Genomic DNA, 15,383 nt, shown 5'->3' on the forward strand with positions numbered 1-15,383 from the left:
GCACCATCGCATCTCGCTCTCACAGCCGGCAATAAATACCTCCCCATCTCGGTCGCGTCTCGCCGACTATCCTCTCAGCGCCGCGCTACGCCTCGTTGCTCTATCTATCAAGCCCGTCATTCAAGTCATAAAATCAGTACGCCAAACATGGGATCGATTCAAAAATCATCACCAACACGCACCTGTCTCAACCCCCCTCCGCTGGTAATGGGAGGGGCAGGCTTTAGTTACCAGCTTCATCCTGAACCACAGTCCCTCCCCATCACCAAGATTCTTCGGCGCGCATTTGAGCTTGGTGTCCGTACCATCGACACCTCGCCTTACTATGAGCCCTCCGAGCAGCTTATGGGTGCAGCCCTCTCACACGCAGACATCCAGTCCAAATATAAGCGTGGCGACTATGAGCTCATGACGAAGGTCGGCCGGATCAAGGAAAATGAGTTCAACTACTCACCAGACTGGATCCGCAAATCAGTCGCTCGGTCTCTGGAGCGTTTCCAGACGACGTACTTGGATGTTGTATTCTGCCACGACGTCGAGTATGTATCCGTTGATGAGGCCGTCACCGCCGTGGGCGTCCTCCTAGAACTCCAGCGCGCTTGTGTGATCCTCCGCGTTGGGATATCAGGATACGACATTGATGTCCTGGCAGAGGTTGCTAGCAGAGTGCGACAACGTTATGGACACCCCGTCGATGTTGTCCAAACATGGGCACAGCTTACACTCCACAATACACAAGTCGAGACACGTGGCTTCGAGCTGTTCCGTGCTGCTGGTGTAGATTCTGTCTATTGCTCAAGTCCGTTGGCTGTTGGCCTGTTGAGAAGTGGCGGCATTCCCACGGGCTTGACGGGCGACTGGCATCCCGCGCCAGGAGGCTTGCGAGCAGCTGCGGCTGAAGCTGCCAAGTGGGTAGAAAGGCATGGAAACGGAGAGTCTCTCTCGTCTGTTGCGTTGCAATATGCAATCCTGAAAGCTAGACAAAACTGCACATCTTCTTTCACGGTATCTACAATTACAGGTATCAGCACGTTATCGGATCTGGAGCAAAACGTCGCAGCCGCCAAGAGGATACTAGAAGTGGCTCCTTTCACTTGTGACGAAGCGTCCGAGAGCTTACAGAGCTACAGCCAGCTTGACCAGCAGACTCTGGAGCGCAACGGGCCCCTGTTTGAGCGAGTTCGCTCGATCCTTGGGGAATGGATAGATTACGACTTCTCAGGCGGCAAAACCAAGGCGAAGGAAGAGGTTAGTCCCCCGAATGACACCAACGGTGCCAGGAAAGACGCTGTTCAAGTGAGTGTGATGGAGAAGGATAGCTTGACACAGCCCACAGCAATTCAGGCTGCAGGATAGAGTGACGTAAGGGGTTGCGTATTCAAGGACTAGCAATACACGCGTTATAAATTGTTGAATTGATATGCGATACATCTATATAATTCTCCGTTGTATTCAACCTGGAACTCGACAAAGTAGGCTTATCTAACTTGTGCTGTGTTTTCAAGAATGCTTCAAGCTACAACCAAGACTCGGTGAGCGGACAATGGCTTACTGACTCGTATTCTACTCGTTCTTTTGCATTCTTCTGAGCATTATTTAACATAATTGGGCTGGGAATAGAACCCCACCATCAATCTCTTTATTTACAGCCTTGACGTGTATAGAACATTCACCACTTCTGCCGAAATGGATGAATTGTGTAGATCAATCCTGAGCCTAAAGGCACTATATTTCTATATATTCACACCTACCGCACGTATAGGAGAAAAACGAAACTTGGCACATTTATAGCGTCTTGACTCGAGGTTGCTCAATCACCGTCCTTGCTTCCTCCGTCCTCCACCAACTCTTCTTCCCGCCTGGGTATTTGTATCTTTCCATACTCTTTGGAAGCATTTCCACGCTATAGCCAGGCTCCAGCGGAGTTACATAATAACCATTTTCGATCCTCGAAGGATGACGGAAATGCTCATGTAGATGATCTACAAATTCGAGCACGCTCCTGTTACCGCTAATAGCGATATAATCAACCGTGCTCAAATGCTGGGTATACTCAGGCAGACCAACACCGCCTGAATGGGGCACGATAGGGACACCAAACTTGCACGCGAGCAGTAGGATGGCGAGGACCTCGTTGACACCCCCAACTCGGCATGCGTCAGGCTGGATCACATCCACAGCACCCGCCTGAAGCAGTTGCTTGAACATGATACGGTTCTGGCACATTTCACCCGTGGCCACAGAGATTGGGCCATAGGGTGTGTCGGATAATCCCTTGCGGATCGCGGCGTGGCCCAGGATGTCGTCGGGAGACGTTGGCTCCTCAATGAACCATGGTTTGAACTCGGCCAAAGCTTGCATGTGCGTGATAGCCTCAGGAACAGACCAGACCTAGGCAGTCTCGAATAAGTAAAGCGTCTTCTCCGTGCCATGATAATGAGGTGAACATACCTGATTGGCATCCACCATGAGCACATTGCCCATATCATACCCCAGAACTTCCCGCGCAATCTTCAACCTCCTATAATCCTCTTCGAGATCCGTTCCAACCTTGAGCTTGAAATACTTGAAGCCCTGTTGTACACTCTCTTGAAGTAATCTCTTCATCTTGTCCTCGCTATAGCCTAGCCATCCTGCACTAGTCGTATACGCTGGAACAGCTTGGTTCTTCAAAGCTTCCTGGATCCTCTGCTCCTTACCATGTTGCGCAGCTCTGAGAATCTCGAGTGCATCATCAGAGGTTAAAGCATCTGAAATATAGCGGAAATCGATACACCGCACGACTTCTTCCGGTGTCATATCCGCGATCACACGCCAGACAGGCTTGCCTAGCTCCTTCGCCCACAAGTCCCAGATGGCATTAACCAAAGCGCCGAGGGCAAGGTGGATAACGCCCTTCTCTGGACCGACCCAGCGCAACTGAGAGTCTGAGGTCAAGTACCGCCAGGTCTTGCCCCAGTCGGCTGTAAGCTCAGAGAGATCCTTGCCCTCGATCAAAGGTGCAAGAAGGTCTATCGCACCACAGACAAGCTCATTGCCACGGCCAATCGTGAACGTCTACGATTACCGTTAGACAGACATTCAAAACCCCCAAGGATGGGATTACTCACCATGCCATGGCCGGTAAGCCTAGGGTCGTCTGTTTCAAGGATACAAAAAGCGGCCGAGTAGTCTGGAGATAGATTCATGCCGTCTGAGCCTGCCTTGTCTAGGGAAGTCTGCATGTCTCCCGTCAGTCACTCTTCTTCGTATACCTTGTAGCCAATGGAGCAGTAATACTCACAGGAAATCGCACATCGTGTGACTCGATACTCTTGATGACCACCATGCTGCTATTTTGGCTTGAAATCACCGAGACCTTAGTAAGGAGATGTTGTATTGTAGAGTGTTCGACGGGAGGGTAATGATGAAGGGTAAGGGATAAGCAGTGCTTCTTCGTTGATCAGCTCCCTATTATTGGCATTGTTTACCATTATATACATCAGCAATTCTTGAGCCCAACGTTGTAATGCTGCGCCCATGTCCATGATGGATCCCTTTCTGAGACCAAGTGGAACTGACAGGATCAGATCCTGTATCAAGAGTCACGGTCGAAGCCCGATTGACCCAAGTTCTCGGGATACCGCGGTACAAAAGGAATATTCCTTTTACCCGACGGTTTACTGTAAAGGTCCCAGGGATGCTTGTCCCAACCCAGGTACTGTCTGACTGATCATTTTGTTACCGTCGGTTCATTAGGCAAGCCAATCATCATTCATTCTTGCTCTCCTCTTCCCCCGCCTCGAGTGATGCTAAGCCATTTGTAGAATGCCCCGACGGATAATAACCGACTCTCCCAAGACTAAAATGGACTAGTCAAGTTGTCACGGGAATGTTTGCTACGTAATAAATAACCGATATCCTGATCACAATTACCCCACGGTTATTTGGCACATGTTTAGCTCCGCTCATCCACCAAATCCGATATCGCGAGGACCCTAATCAAGATGGATAGGGGGTACAATGATGGGCACTCTCAGGCCGGTGGGGACAATGGATTCTCAGAAACACAGGGCGTTCAATCTTTCGGTGGTCGCAGGAGAACAAGACGCGCTTGCGACAGATGTAACGCGCTGAGGGTGCGTTGCGATGGGCAAAAGCCGTGGTAAGTATTCTGATACCTACTGAGATATGATGCCACAAAGCACCAATTGGGGAGAAATAGGCTGACATGATGATGTTGTCCGTCGTGTAGTCATCGTTGTCAAGGTAAGCAACTCTTACCATGTCTAATGGCTCGATCTCGAAGGATATGAGCCTTGTAGGGGTGGCCCTATCTTGTCCTGAAATATCACAACGTTATCTCTTGGTATCATGATTAACAACTCCCTGTCTTAACAGAATATGATCAGAGCTGCCACTATGCCCGCAGCATTGGCCGGCGTGGTCGCAAGCCGAGCTCTAGGAAAGCTACGCGGCAACCATCAGGTTCGAGAACCATTCGGCAACGTCCAGATGACCATGATACTCGGGATGGCGATGGTGATTCATCTGAAGCCAACCAGGAGCTGGAGCAAAACATACATCCGCAGCTTCGTCAACAACAACAACAACAACAACAACAACAACAGGAGCAGTTGCAAACACAACCAGACGAGAACTTGGAAGCAACATCACGCGGGATTGCAAATCATGACCCAATAGCTGCTGCTCAAAATATCTTGAACGCAGATGAGGATATCAGTCATTTGTATGCTTCGCGCGTGTTACAGGACGATGCTAGCGGGGCTACGAACAACCACAACTCTTTCTCATCACACACTGATACGGCACTACCTCATTCATTGGAAAGCACGACAACGACATTAGCATCCGGCCAAGCATATCACGTGGATGGGAATCAGTCTGCTTTCCATGCTCTACCTGATCTCTGCCTTGAGACGGCACCCGTTCCCAATATCCTTGCACCGCCGCAGGGCCCACGTGTTTCCGTATCACCTGCACACGGGCAGAACCGTTCAGGAGATCAAGGTGGCTGGTTTACAACTGCACCATCACAAACAACAGCGCTATGCCGAGATACCAATAGCACCCGGGGATGTCGATATAAATGTCTTAGGCCCATTGTCCCTATGCTAGAAGGCATTATTGACGCTGATCTTGCATGCGAGCTGCTGGAGCTTTACTTCGTCGAGCCTGGCGGATCCTTGTTTCGATGTTCCTCACCCTATGTCCTCGTTCACGTCCTGAGAAAAGAGTCTCTCCTCCGATCTACTAACCCTCGAAGATCCACACCAGCACTGTTGGTCACGATGCTCTGGGTCAGCGCGCAAACAGTTGAGAGCTCATTGTTTCTGCTGCCAGGTCAAAAGTCGCGCGTTTGTGAGGGGTTGAGAAAGTTGATGATGGGTTTGATCCAGGATAGAGATCGTGACCTCTGGAATAGGACTACTGGTGAGGCACCTGCCACTATTCTATGGGTGTTGCTAAATATTTCGTGATCAGACGGGCCTCTGGTTAAGGACTTCAAATTTCCTGCCTCGGCTGATGCCACATTTGGCAGCTTGCATCAGACAAACCCACACGACTACGACTATCAGTTCTCATGCACTTCAGCATCTCCGCCTATGCCCCTGATAGATGATGTCCTCATGTTCGTCCTCCTTACCATCGTGGTTTCGGGCGGTGACTTCAAGACGGACTGCATCAGGTGGTGGAACAAGGCACTGCGTCTGTCCAACAACATGTGCCTGAACCGAGAAGACACTCCCGAAGACAAGCCGTCGGGAGCAGGATCAACCATGTGTACAGGGGGCAAGACGAACGCGCCATGTGTGTGTAGACCTTGTGAGGCTGCGCGTACGGGGTTGTCAATACCGGAAATACAAGAAGAGCGCCGACGGGTGTTTTGGCTGATCTTCTGTCTCGATCGGCACTTGGCTCTCGCCTTCAATGCGCCCTTACGCATTCTTGATGACGAGTGCCAATTATACGCACCTCTGTCAGACCAGGCTTGGGAGTCTCTGTCACTTTCAGGAAATTCTACAATTACAAGCGATAACCCGATAGCTGTTGATGACTCGCAGCAGCAGCAACAGCATCCAGGACGCGGTTTCGGGGCCCCAACACGAGTTTCAGGAATCAGTTTCTTCGAGTACTTTTTACCCCTCATGACAATTCTAGGCGATGTTATCCAGCTGCACCGTCAAAAATGCCATCCCAGGTTTGGCAATATGCGGCAGTCAAGGAACAACACGAACGGCGGTATCGGAGGAGAACAGCAACATGATAACGAAGATGAACATAGCACGGCCACGGCCATGATAGAGCAGATCATGGCTGATTGTGCGCAGAGCATTGCTGACTTGGCCGACTTGTACCAAGTTGATGCCCTCGACGGCGCGACGATCCCATCCAGTCAAGTCCGCACTCCAAGCACCGTGAATTCCTCTCAATACGACGAGACATTTCAACTTGCGCACAACGTCCGCCGTGATAACAACGACACTCGCCACCACTCCAATACTACTGCATATCACAGTCGGCGAGCACCATCCCACCGCCAGCATGCACAGGCAGAGCTCGTCACCGCATATAGCACTTTCATCCTCCACGTCCTTCACGTTCTTCTGCACGGAAAATGGGATGCAGTCTCGATGTTGGATAACAAAGACGGATGGATCCCTTCTGTAGGATTTATGAAGTGTGCTTCACATGCTATAGCCGCGTCAGATGCCATGTCACGTATCTTGGCCTGCGACCCAGAGCTATCGTTCATGCCGTATCTATTTGGCATCTATTTGCTACATGGAAGCTTTATTTTACTCTTGTTTGCCGATCGTATGCCTCAACTTGGTCCCAATGAGGCTGTTGAGAAGGCCTGCGAGATTATTATACGGGCCCATGAGGTTTGTGTGGTCACGTTGAGCACCGAGTTTCAGGTAAGATAAAATCTTGGCAGACACAGGTGAATGCTAATTTTGTCGTGACTCAAACAGAAACGCTTCCGCAAGGTTCTTCGTTCAACATTATACAGCGTACAGAGTCCCGGGACTTCTCATGTGGAGGAGAGCAAAGCACGCCGACGAGTTCTGTTGTTATATAGGTGGAATAATGGGTCTACTGGTCTGGCATTGTAGGTACCATTTGCAGCATGTAACCCAGATGTGACGAGGGTGTTCTAACAAGCGTTGCGTATCTTTTTGTGTTCTTGTTTGAATAGAATGGGGCGGCCGGGAAAGTCGCCAAACTGGAGGGAGGGCCTTTCCTGAGAGAACAGGCTCACGATGAGCGGCATTGACCATCCTTTGTTGAATATTACGTTACGGTGCTCTAATGCCGTGTTTGAGGCCTCTCGTGAAGGCCAAGTTTCGCTCGTTGGCGGCGGCGCACAAAGAGGGCTGGAGAGGGTCAGCTATGGGACATGATGTCGATGCTTTGATATTGTGTCCGACGGAGACCATTGATGGAAACTATGATGTCGATGCCTTAGAATATCTAGTTCAGAGTTCTTCCCCAAACATGAGGGTTCGGAGCTTGTTACCGATGGCCTCTCTAAAAGCATCCATCAGCCACACCAGCAAAGGCATAATGGCCAATACACAACAACATCAAAGCCTAAGAGCGTACGAGCATGTGGACTTTTCGTTCAAGTGAGAACCCCATCGCCCAGGTCTCACAAGCCGTTTTCGACCCAAGTCAGAGAAACTCGATAAAGTTGACTGAGCTCTTCAATCAAGTATCCCTTGATGCACAATGTATTGACAGTCTCCTGGCTCACATTATCCCATTAAAGGCCGGGCTTCAACTATAACAGAGAACACATTTTCCCATGACTCTACTTGCTCTTCTTTAGAGAGGAACATATTAATAATGGGTTGGACGTCTCACAATCCAACTCTATGTTGCTTCTGTGAAAAGGGGGCAAAATATTCGCGACGAAACCTGCTATTCTGCGGCCGCCGGTGCTGCAAGGTCGTCGATTTCTCGATCCTGCGCCTCGACCTGTGCTAGGTTTGGGTAGGGCGGCGGCCTTATGTCGGGAGCAATAGTCAACCTTTAGTGACTTTATCCTCCTGCTGAGGGGGTTGCGGTGGCACCTGGGGAGCAGGTGGCAAAAGGCACGGGCGGCTGAAGCATCCCGGTAATCGCTACTGGGTTTGCCTTTGCCCATGGACTTCTCCCTAAAGCCTCGACTGTCTATATATAGGGATAATTAATCACAGGAAAGGCTGAACGCGAGTTTTGACAAGATTTCTGTTCTTTCTATGCTACCAAATTGCATAGTTCTAGTAATAAGAGCATCACGTGCAGTCCCAAGTAATTGTGTCGTCCTGGTCCTCAGGTATTCACCAGATCCTAGGAGATGAGCAAAACCGTACCAGTACCCTCAACAACGTCACATGCATTCTCAGGGTTAGATCAAAGGAAGATTATGCTGAGCCTACGTACCTTGTTTGATGACGTTGGCAGCTGATTGGGGTAAATGTGGCTTGATAAGCCGCAGCTGAAAGCGGACCATGCTGCCATGGTCTAAGGCGCTGCATTGTCACATACTGTCCGCCTTTTACATATGTGATATTAGGGTGAGCGCCTCAGTTTCCTGCCTTGCTTTCAGCTGATAGGCCCCGCGTTTAGCTCAGTGGCCGAGACAGCGTTTCACATCAAGGCTAGGCTTCGTCCCGTGCCGTGCCTCGTGGCTAGGCCAGTCACATGCCAAAGTACTTGTTCTTGATTGAGATTTGTTGGCTAATTGGTGTAGCTACCAAGTCAAACGGGCCTTCGCCATTGATACCTCCATGAGCCTTTAACCGTAAAGATATTATAGCGACTGACTCTCTTACAGTAGCAGTGTTTGCTAACTCTTGCTGTGCTGCCAATGGCATGGCGTGATTGCTCAGCATCCACGAAGCATTACTCCCTGTATTCACTTGCTATGTGACAAGTGTGCTCACAAAGACTGGAATGGCTAATCGAAGGGGCCAGTAAAGCCGCCATACAGCTGGGAAAAGGCGTATCTGCGGCTGGCTGTACAACCATTCAGCTACAGTCCAGACCACTCCCTACATTCCACCGGCTAAAACTCGTCTCTGGCAACTGTCATGGCACCATACTGTTGAGGTATCAGGTCATCGGGCCGTCTTACTTCGTTAGCAGACACGTGCAATGGCGATACGTCGTTGAATTCACTTCTACGTCCCACTCTATCTATATATACTCACAGCCCTTCCCTCCAACTGAGTGAGGTCAAACCAACCCATCACTCAATACATCCAAGTCCACCATCAATACAACACCACCACAAAACCTCTCACACAATGGCCTCCCTTGTTCCCATCGCACCTAAAGGCATCTCGGCCCGGTATCATGGCCTGGGCCGGTACCTCGAGCTCAAGGCTGTGGGCAAAATCCCCGGCTACTTCTTCACTCCATTCTTTGAGCGAGAGGTTTGGGCGGGTGGCCTGCGCTTTTCCATCAAGGCCTTCAGCGGTGGCGATGGCAAGACGCCCCCTAGCCAGGACGTGGACATCAGCTTCAAGCTGCCCATCCTTCTCCCCATCGATCACTTCAACAACAAAACGGTCCTAGTTGAGACGGCCTATGGTACTTCCGAGGTCAAAATCGAGTACATCGGATGGCCCGAGCCTCCCCATGGTACCGAAGTCGCTGTCAACTCGAAGGCGGCCGATGGTGTCACCACGGCCAGCGACCAAGCCAAGAAGATCGAGACCATCACTACTGTGCTGCCCCCGATCAGCTCCCTCCTTTCCGATGAGGGCACGTTGTCCATCACCGCGGTGATCCCCAAGGAGGCAAAGCCATTGCTGGATATCGAGTTTAACAGCGACTTCCTCAAGCTGGTTACTTCGAGCGTTGGCGAGGGTTTGATCAAATGGGAGCTCAAGTGGGTTAAGCCTCCCGTCGGCAAGGACAACCCCCAGCTGGTCAACGTCATCTCTACTACCAAGTGGGACATTACTGTTCCCGTCCTGCCTCCGGTCAATGAGATTACCAAGGTCATCCAGCCGTACATCGTTTACCGGGTTTGGCTTGTGACCGAGTAGAGGAAGACAGGTGCATTTCTGGCCTGTTCCCACACTCTTCCACGTCGGATGCTTGGAGAAGGGGGCCTACATCGTGCTCTAGCCGATCACTATCGTTCTCCCTACACCTATTCTGATAACTCTTGTCTTGAGAAATTTGCCTCGTGCAATCAATAAATGAGCATTCACTGCCATTTGCCGCTGTTGTTCAGTCATGATCTTGCCCACATGTGACTACACTCTGACGCTCTTGTTGCGTGCTGATCTTGTTAGATCATTGCTAACTGGCGACGTGTTCTGGATGCAATAAGGTTTATTGAGGCCGAGCGTTAAGCGCGGAAGCATTTGTAGAGCTGATTCGATATTGACTCTTGTATTAAAAGGCATTTGTTAACGAAAATGTAAACAGAAGTGGGATTTTCAGGTCATCAAGAGCCACGTGATCAGAACGTTTGTCCCAAGAGCCTTAGGGAGTGGCAGGTACTGTACAAAAAGAGGACCAACCAGGGTATGCCCAACATGGCCAGTTGACAGTCACTTCGAGACCCGTCAGCCGTCATTCCATCCAAAGCAATCTACAGACTGGCCCTGATGAATCCACGATCCACAGATATCCAGGTCCACAGCACTGAAATAGCGGATCTCAACTACCGCTCAAACATGAGGCTGGAACTAGGGCTCAAGAGACACCAACTTGACCAGCTTGCCATCTTTTCGATTGACCCGTGTTGCCAATACAAATAGTAGAATGTTAGGCGCATCACAGAGATACAGACGAACCAACTACGATCATGATATATAAGTGGCAGGCGACCTATGCATTAGGCTCCCAAGGTTAGGTTTGATCAGAATATCTACCCACGGTTGCAAGAACAGATTTCTGTTGGCATTGCATGAAGAGATTTCCGGAACTGACAAGTCGATGTGGCCGAGCCGTGCCTTGGCAAGCGACTATTGATCCCTCCATGCAGGAGGTTGAATAGGGTGGCTTTCGGTGAATAATGAGCCTGATTACGCCAAGCTATTGGCAGACGCCACCCACATCGACAGGGAGGCTGTGTATTGGGCCGACAACGATTTTCGTCTCAGCTGATTTGATAAATCACTGAGTAGGATGACACGCAGGTGTGGCTTGCACATCATAATCAGTGCAATCTCAAGGCCTGCTGGACACTTTACAGGGACCTGCGCAACAGTGGTAATCGACGAGCATCTAGAATCAGGATATTTGCGGACCATTACCAGGCAGCTCACGGATTGAGATTCAAGGGGTCGGACCCAGACAAGGGCAGGGCAGGTGATGATGCAGGCCAATTCTCCGTGGCAAGGCTGATCACGTTGCAACTCAACGACCGCAACTTCAGGAGTTTGCCCAGTCTAGGCTGACGGCGACACAGAATTGGCCATTACAACATTTTACAACAGAGGTTTGCTTTTAACAGGGCATATCAGAGGCCGACAAGAATCATGTGTTTCTATTATCCCTTTCCCATCAACAGCGTGGTGGACAAAAGGCGATGTTGCGATGATAGCCCGGAGAGCCTGATGAGTATGACCGGATGTGGATCGAGAGAGTTTTTTCTTGTTGAAAGTGTTGGTGATGATGAAAATGATAATTAATACTCTAAAGAGCCAGTGCAATGCAGGGTCGTTAGTGCACAAAGGCCTAGGGTGAGAAGTGTTGTACTCAAATGTGATTGTCCCTCAGCCGCGCTTACACCGCTAAGTCACTATCTGAAACATCGGAATAATTGGCGAGAGAGCGTTAAGCCCTTATTGCACTTTTGGGGGAGAGGGTACCTGGCCCCGGCGCAGTCATATAACAAAGGCGCCGCCTGGGTCTGATTTGGCTGCACATGAATAAACAATGCATTCATTCCAACGACTCGGGCATTTAAAACCCACATCCTCCCGTTTCTTGTCCTCCCATCCCCTCCTTCCTGCTTTACCTTCATCCTTCAGGTTATTCTCCGTCAACTGCCCTTATTTTTGAAGCTTTACCACGCGCATTGGAAGTCCCAAAGAGGAAGTATGCAGCATCGACCGCCAAGTCCAATGACGCGAAGCAGCTCAAGGAGATTCAGCGCAAGATACAGGACCCGAAGAAGCCGCTTTGACACTGGCTCAAGATGGTTTATGCCAGGAGCAATGCCGATGGAGCTTTGCGGCGGGAACTGGGCTCTTTGATGGACAATGGACAAGAAGTTGGGAGGAGTTTGTTGGGCGTGGGCGTAAAGTATGCATACCAAGGCATAGGATGCATTTTATAAAGGCTTGCAATACCACAATTAAAACTGCTTCTCTACAATGACAACTTCCATCACTTTCTTCATTGATGCCTGACTATGCAACTTGACCACTCTTGGACGTTTTGTATGAATATCAGTCTAACTGTGGCACCCATCAACGGTTTCCGGGCTAGAGTGACCGCTATGGCCCGTCATATTTCTCAGCCGAGAGGTTCTCTATGGTCCCCTCTTTGGGAATCATGGTCGCTGTGAGCAAGACTGGTTCTCGAATGTCGGCTGTCTCACTTATCTGACATGCCGTCAAATTATGCTTTTGACAAGGATTCACAGTGGAGCAACATGGCGAAGTGGTAAGAAGGTGAGACGCTCGTTCTCTATGGTTAGTGAAAACAGCAACAACAATATCGGCAGGATAAGGTGGCTTACGCTAAGATACCGCTCCCCTGATAGTGCCTCCGTTCTGACAGGAAGCAGGTCGGCGGACCAAAGACTTGTCGTTGGACCGCTGGTGCCGACATGAGTGCCGATTCCTGCTCTATTGAAGTAGCCACCAACGGACTGAATGTGATAGGAACTGGAGTTACGGAGGAGGAAAGAGATAGAAAAGAAGCATGATGCTGAAAGAGGGCCGTGAACTACAATCCTGTGTTGCTAGCGTGGCCCTACGGCCCAGAGACGGGACGGGGTCAACATGTGGTGATTGGATGCCGCCATGGCGCTTCCAACTGAGGATCCATTGTTAATAGTTGCAAGGCGCAGCATTGCGACAATTGGCCTTTCCACTCTTGTTTGATATGCCGACACTCGTCGATCCGGCAGACGGTGATATGACTGATAGCTTTATCTCGTATAAAGTGGCATTGTTTATCATGGAGGCCCTCGTCGGAGGGTCCGACGCCAAACATCCGCCACATCGCGGGGAAGCGGGATTGTGCCTGGGGCCGTCCTTTGAAGATAAGAAGTATATCTGTAACATAACTTGGACGCTATCTTGTTGCTTTGATCACCTATATTTATTGCTATCGACTGGTGCACGCATATGTTTATCGAGCAGTGATAACGCCAAGTTCCTAGCCCCTCATGGATGTCAAGTTTGACCTGCGCCCCGAGCTTCTGGGTTATCGATGGGCCCAGCTCAGGGACCATGAGTACTCCGGGCTATTGCTGACGGCGCTAGCGGTGGTCTTGGTGACCTATGTGTTTTACAATGTACGTTTTCTCTCACTACCCCCATGGTTGGAGCCGGCCCTGATCTTTTGCAGTTCTTGTACGCCACCGACATATCTCATATCAAGGGCCTACCGGAGATTCCTGGTGCTGTCCCGGTGCTGGGACACCTTCTCCAGCTTGGCGAAGATCATGCCAGTACATGCGAGAAGTGGTGGCGTCAGTACAGCCACTCTGTTTTCCAGATCAAGCTTGGAAACACCAGGGCCGTGGTTGTTAACTCATTTGAGGACTGCAAGAAGATGCTTCTCGGCAACCAGAATGCCGTCATTGACCGTCCCAAGCTCTACACCTTCCATGGCGTCATCAGTAGCACTCAGGGCTTCACCATCGGGTCCTCTCCTTGGGACGACTCTTGCAGGAAGAAGCGCAAGGCAGCTGGCACCGCACTGGGAAGACCCGCTCTGAAGAACTACTATCCCATGTTTGACCTTGAGAGCTACTGCATCCTGAGGGACATGGAAAAAGACTCGAGAAATGGCGAGATTGAGATCGACGTCCGGCCTTATATTCAGCGGTACGCGCTCAACACCACCCTGACCCTCTGCTACGGCATCCGAATGGACGCTGTCTACGACGATTTGCTCCGCGAAATCTTGCACGTGGGATCCGCCATCTCACTGCTGCGAAGTGCGTCCGAGAACCTGCAAGACTACGTCCCCATTCTACGATACTTGCCCAACAACGAAAAGAATGCCCGGTCTAAGGACCTCCGAGAACGGCGTGACGCCTATTTGAACCTGCTTCTTGACAAGGTTCGTGACATGATCAAGAGAGGGACGGACAAGCCCTGCATCTCGGCCGCCATCCTGAAGGATCAGGAGACCAAGTTGACGGGCGTCGAGGTCTCATCCATCTGCCTCTCTCTGGTTTCTGGTGGATTCGAGACCATCCCGGGGACTCTAACCTCCTGCATCGGCTCCCTTTCGACAAAGGAGGGTCAGCTCTGGCAGGACCGGGCTTATGAGGACATCAAGCGCCACTACCCCGACATACGGGATGCCTGGACTAGCTGCTACGTGGAGGAAAAGATCCCATACATCAATGCCATCATCAAGGAAGCTGGTCGATACTACACCGTCAGCTCCATGAGTCTCCCCCGCAAGACAGTCACCGAAGTCAACTGGAATGGTGCAATCATCCCTCCCAAGACCATGATTCTCATCAATGCCCAGGCTGGCAACCATGGTAAGTTAGCCTGGACAATTCACTGAGCAACAACGAGTGAAGCTGATACAGTTCCTTAGACGTTGATCGCTTCGGGCCCGACGGTGGCAAGTTCAATCCCGAGAGATGGCTGAAGAGCCTGGATCCGCCCACCGAGGCAGAGAGCGTCGGGCTTGCTCATCTGAGCTTCGGAACTGGCTCTCGTGCCTGCTCCGGCCAATACATTGCATCTCGCTTGTTGTATGCGGCTCTAGTCCGGCTGCTGTCGTCATACAAGATTGTCGCCAGCGAGGAGATGCCACCCAACACCGATTACGTCGAGTACAATCAGTTCAAGACAGCACTGGTGGCGATTCCCCGGGAGTTCAAGGTGAAGCTCATTCCAAGGGACACAGCTATGACGGCCGAATGCTTAAGTGCGGCTGAAGAGAGGACAAAGGAGCACTACAAGGAATAAGGGGGATACAAGGAGTGAGAAAGAAGCACAGGGGGGTCTCGGATGGCTGAACATGGGGCCAAGACGAGATAGGGCTTGACAAGATGTGGGAAGAACCCTTGTGTTTGAGGTAGATCTGACTATCAGCTGGGATAAAAATAATTCGAAATAAGGACCTTCGAACAGGAGATCTTCAGACTCTCTAGAACCGTGACAAATGCCTCAGTTGAATCATCGGCCTCCCCGACAGACATAATCTCGGCAGCTCATACATAAACCCCA

General features: G+C 50.7%; 5 protein-coding genes across 5 annotated transcripts; 4 read left to right on the forward strand and 1 right to left on the reverse strand.

Moving 5' to 3' along the window:
* Window positions 1-147: 147 nt before the first annotated feature.
* Window positions 148-1,356, forward strand: NCS54_00875200 (Aldo-ket-red domain-containing protein; the record flags this gene model as incomplete). The annotated part of the gene is made up of 1 exon (XM_053154122.1): window positions 148-1,356. The coding sequence occupies one exon, from the start codon at window positions 148-150 to the stop codon at window positions 1,354-1,356; it is 1,209 nt and encodes a 402-aa protein (XP_053010097.1).
* Window positions 1,357-1,785: 429 nt separating this feature from the next.
* On the reverse strand, window positions 1,786-3,328 carry NCS54_00875300 (L-fuconate dehydratase; the record flags this gene model as incomplete). The annotated part of the gene is made up of 4 exons (XM_053154123.1): window positions 1,786-2,391; window positions 2,452-3,057; window positions 3,111-3,218; window positions 3,284-3,328. 4 exons carry the CDS (start codon window positions 3,326-3,328, stop codon window positions 1,786-1,788), a joined length of 1,365 nt encoding a protein of 454 aa, XP_053010098.1.
* A 1,060-nt stretch (window positions 3,329-4,388) lies between these two features.
* NCS54_00875400 (Fungal-trans domain-containing protein) lies at window positions 4,389-7,118 on the forward strand (the record flags this gene model as incomplete). Its single annotated transcript, XM_053154124.1, has 3 exons — window positions 4,389-5,433; window positions 5,485-6,920; window positions 6,978-7,118. The coding sequence occupies exons 1-3, from the start codon at window positions 5,112-5,114 to the stop codon at window positions 7,116-7,118; spliced, it is 1,899 nt and encodes a 632-aa protein (XP_053010099.1). The 5' UTR covers window positions 4,389-5,111.
* Window positions 7,119-9,296: 2,178 nt separating this feature from the next.
* NCS54_00875500 (Hypothetical protein) lies at window positions 9,297-10,043 on the forward strand (the record flags this gene model as incomplete). Its single annotated transcript, XM_053154125.1, has 1 exon — window positions 9,297-10,043. The coding sequence occupies one exon, from the start codon at window positions 9,297-9,299 to the stop codon at window positions 10,041-10,043; it is 747 nt and encodes a 248-aa protein (XP_053010100.1).
* A 3,308-nt stretch (window positions 10,044-13,351) lies between these two features.
* Window positions 13,352-15,122, forward strand: NCS54_00875600 (Hypothetical protein; the record flags this gene model as incomplete). Its single annotated transcript, XM_053154126.1, has 3 exons — window positions 13,352-13,480; window positions 13,534-14,686; window positions 14,746-15,122. 3 exons carry the CDS (start codon window positions 13,352-13,354, stop codon window positions 15,120-15,122), a joined length of 1,659 nt encoding a protein of 552 aa, XP_053010101.1.
* Window positions 15,123-15,383: the final 261 nt, after the last annotated feature.

Source organism: Fusarium falciforme, chromosome 7, assembly GCF_026873545.1.
Source record: "Fusarium falciforme chromosome 7, complete sequence".
NCBI lineage: Eukaryota > Fungi > Ascomycota > Sordariomycetes > Hypocreales > Nectriaceae > Fusarium > Fusarium falciforme.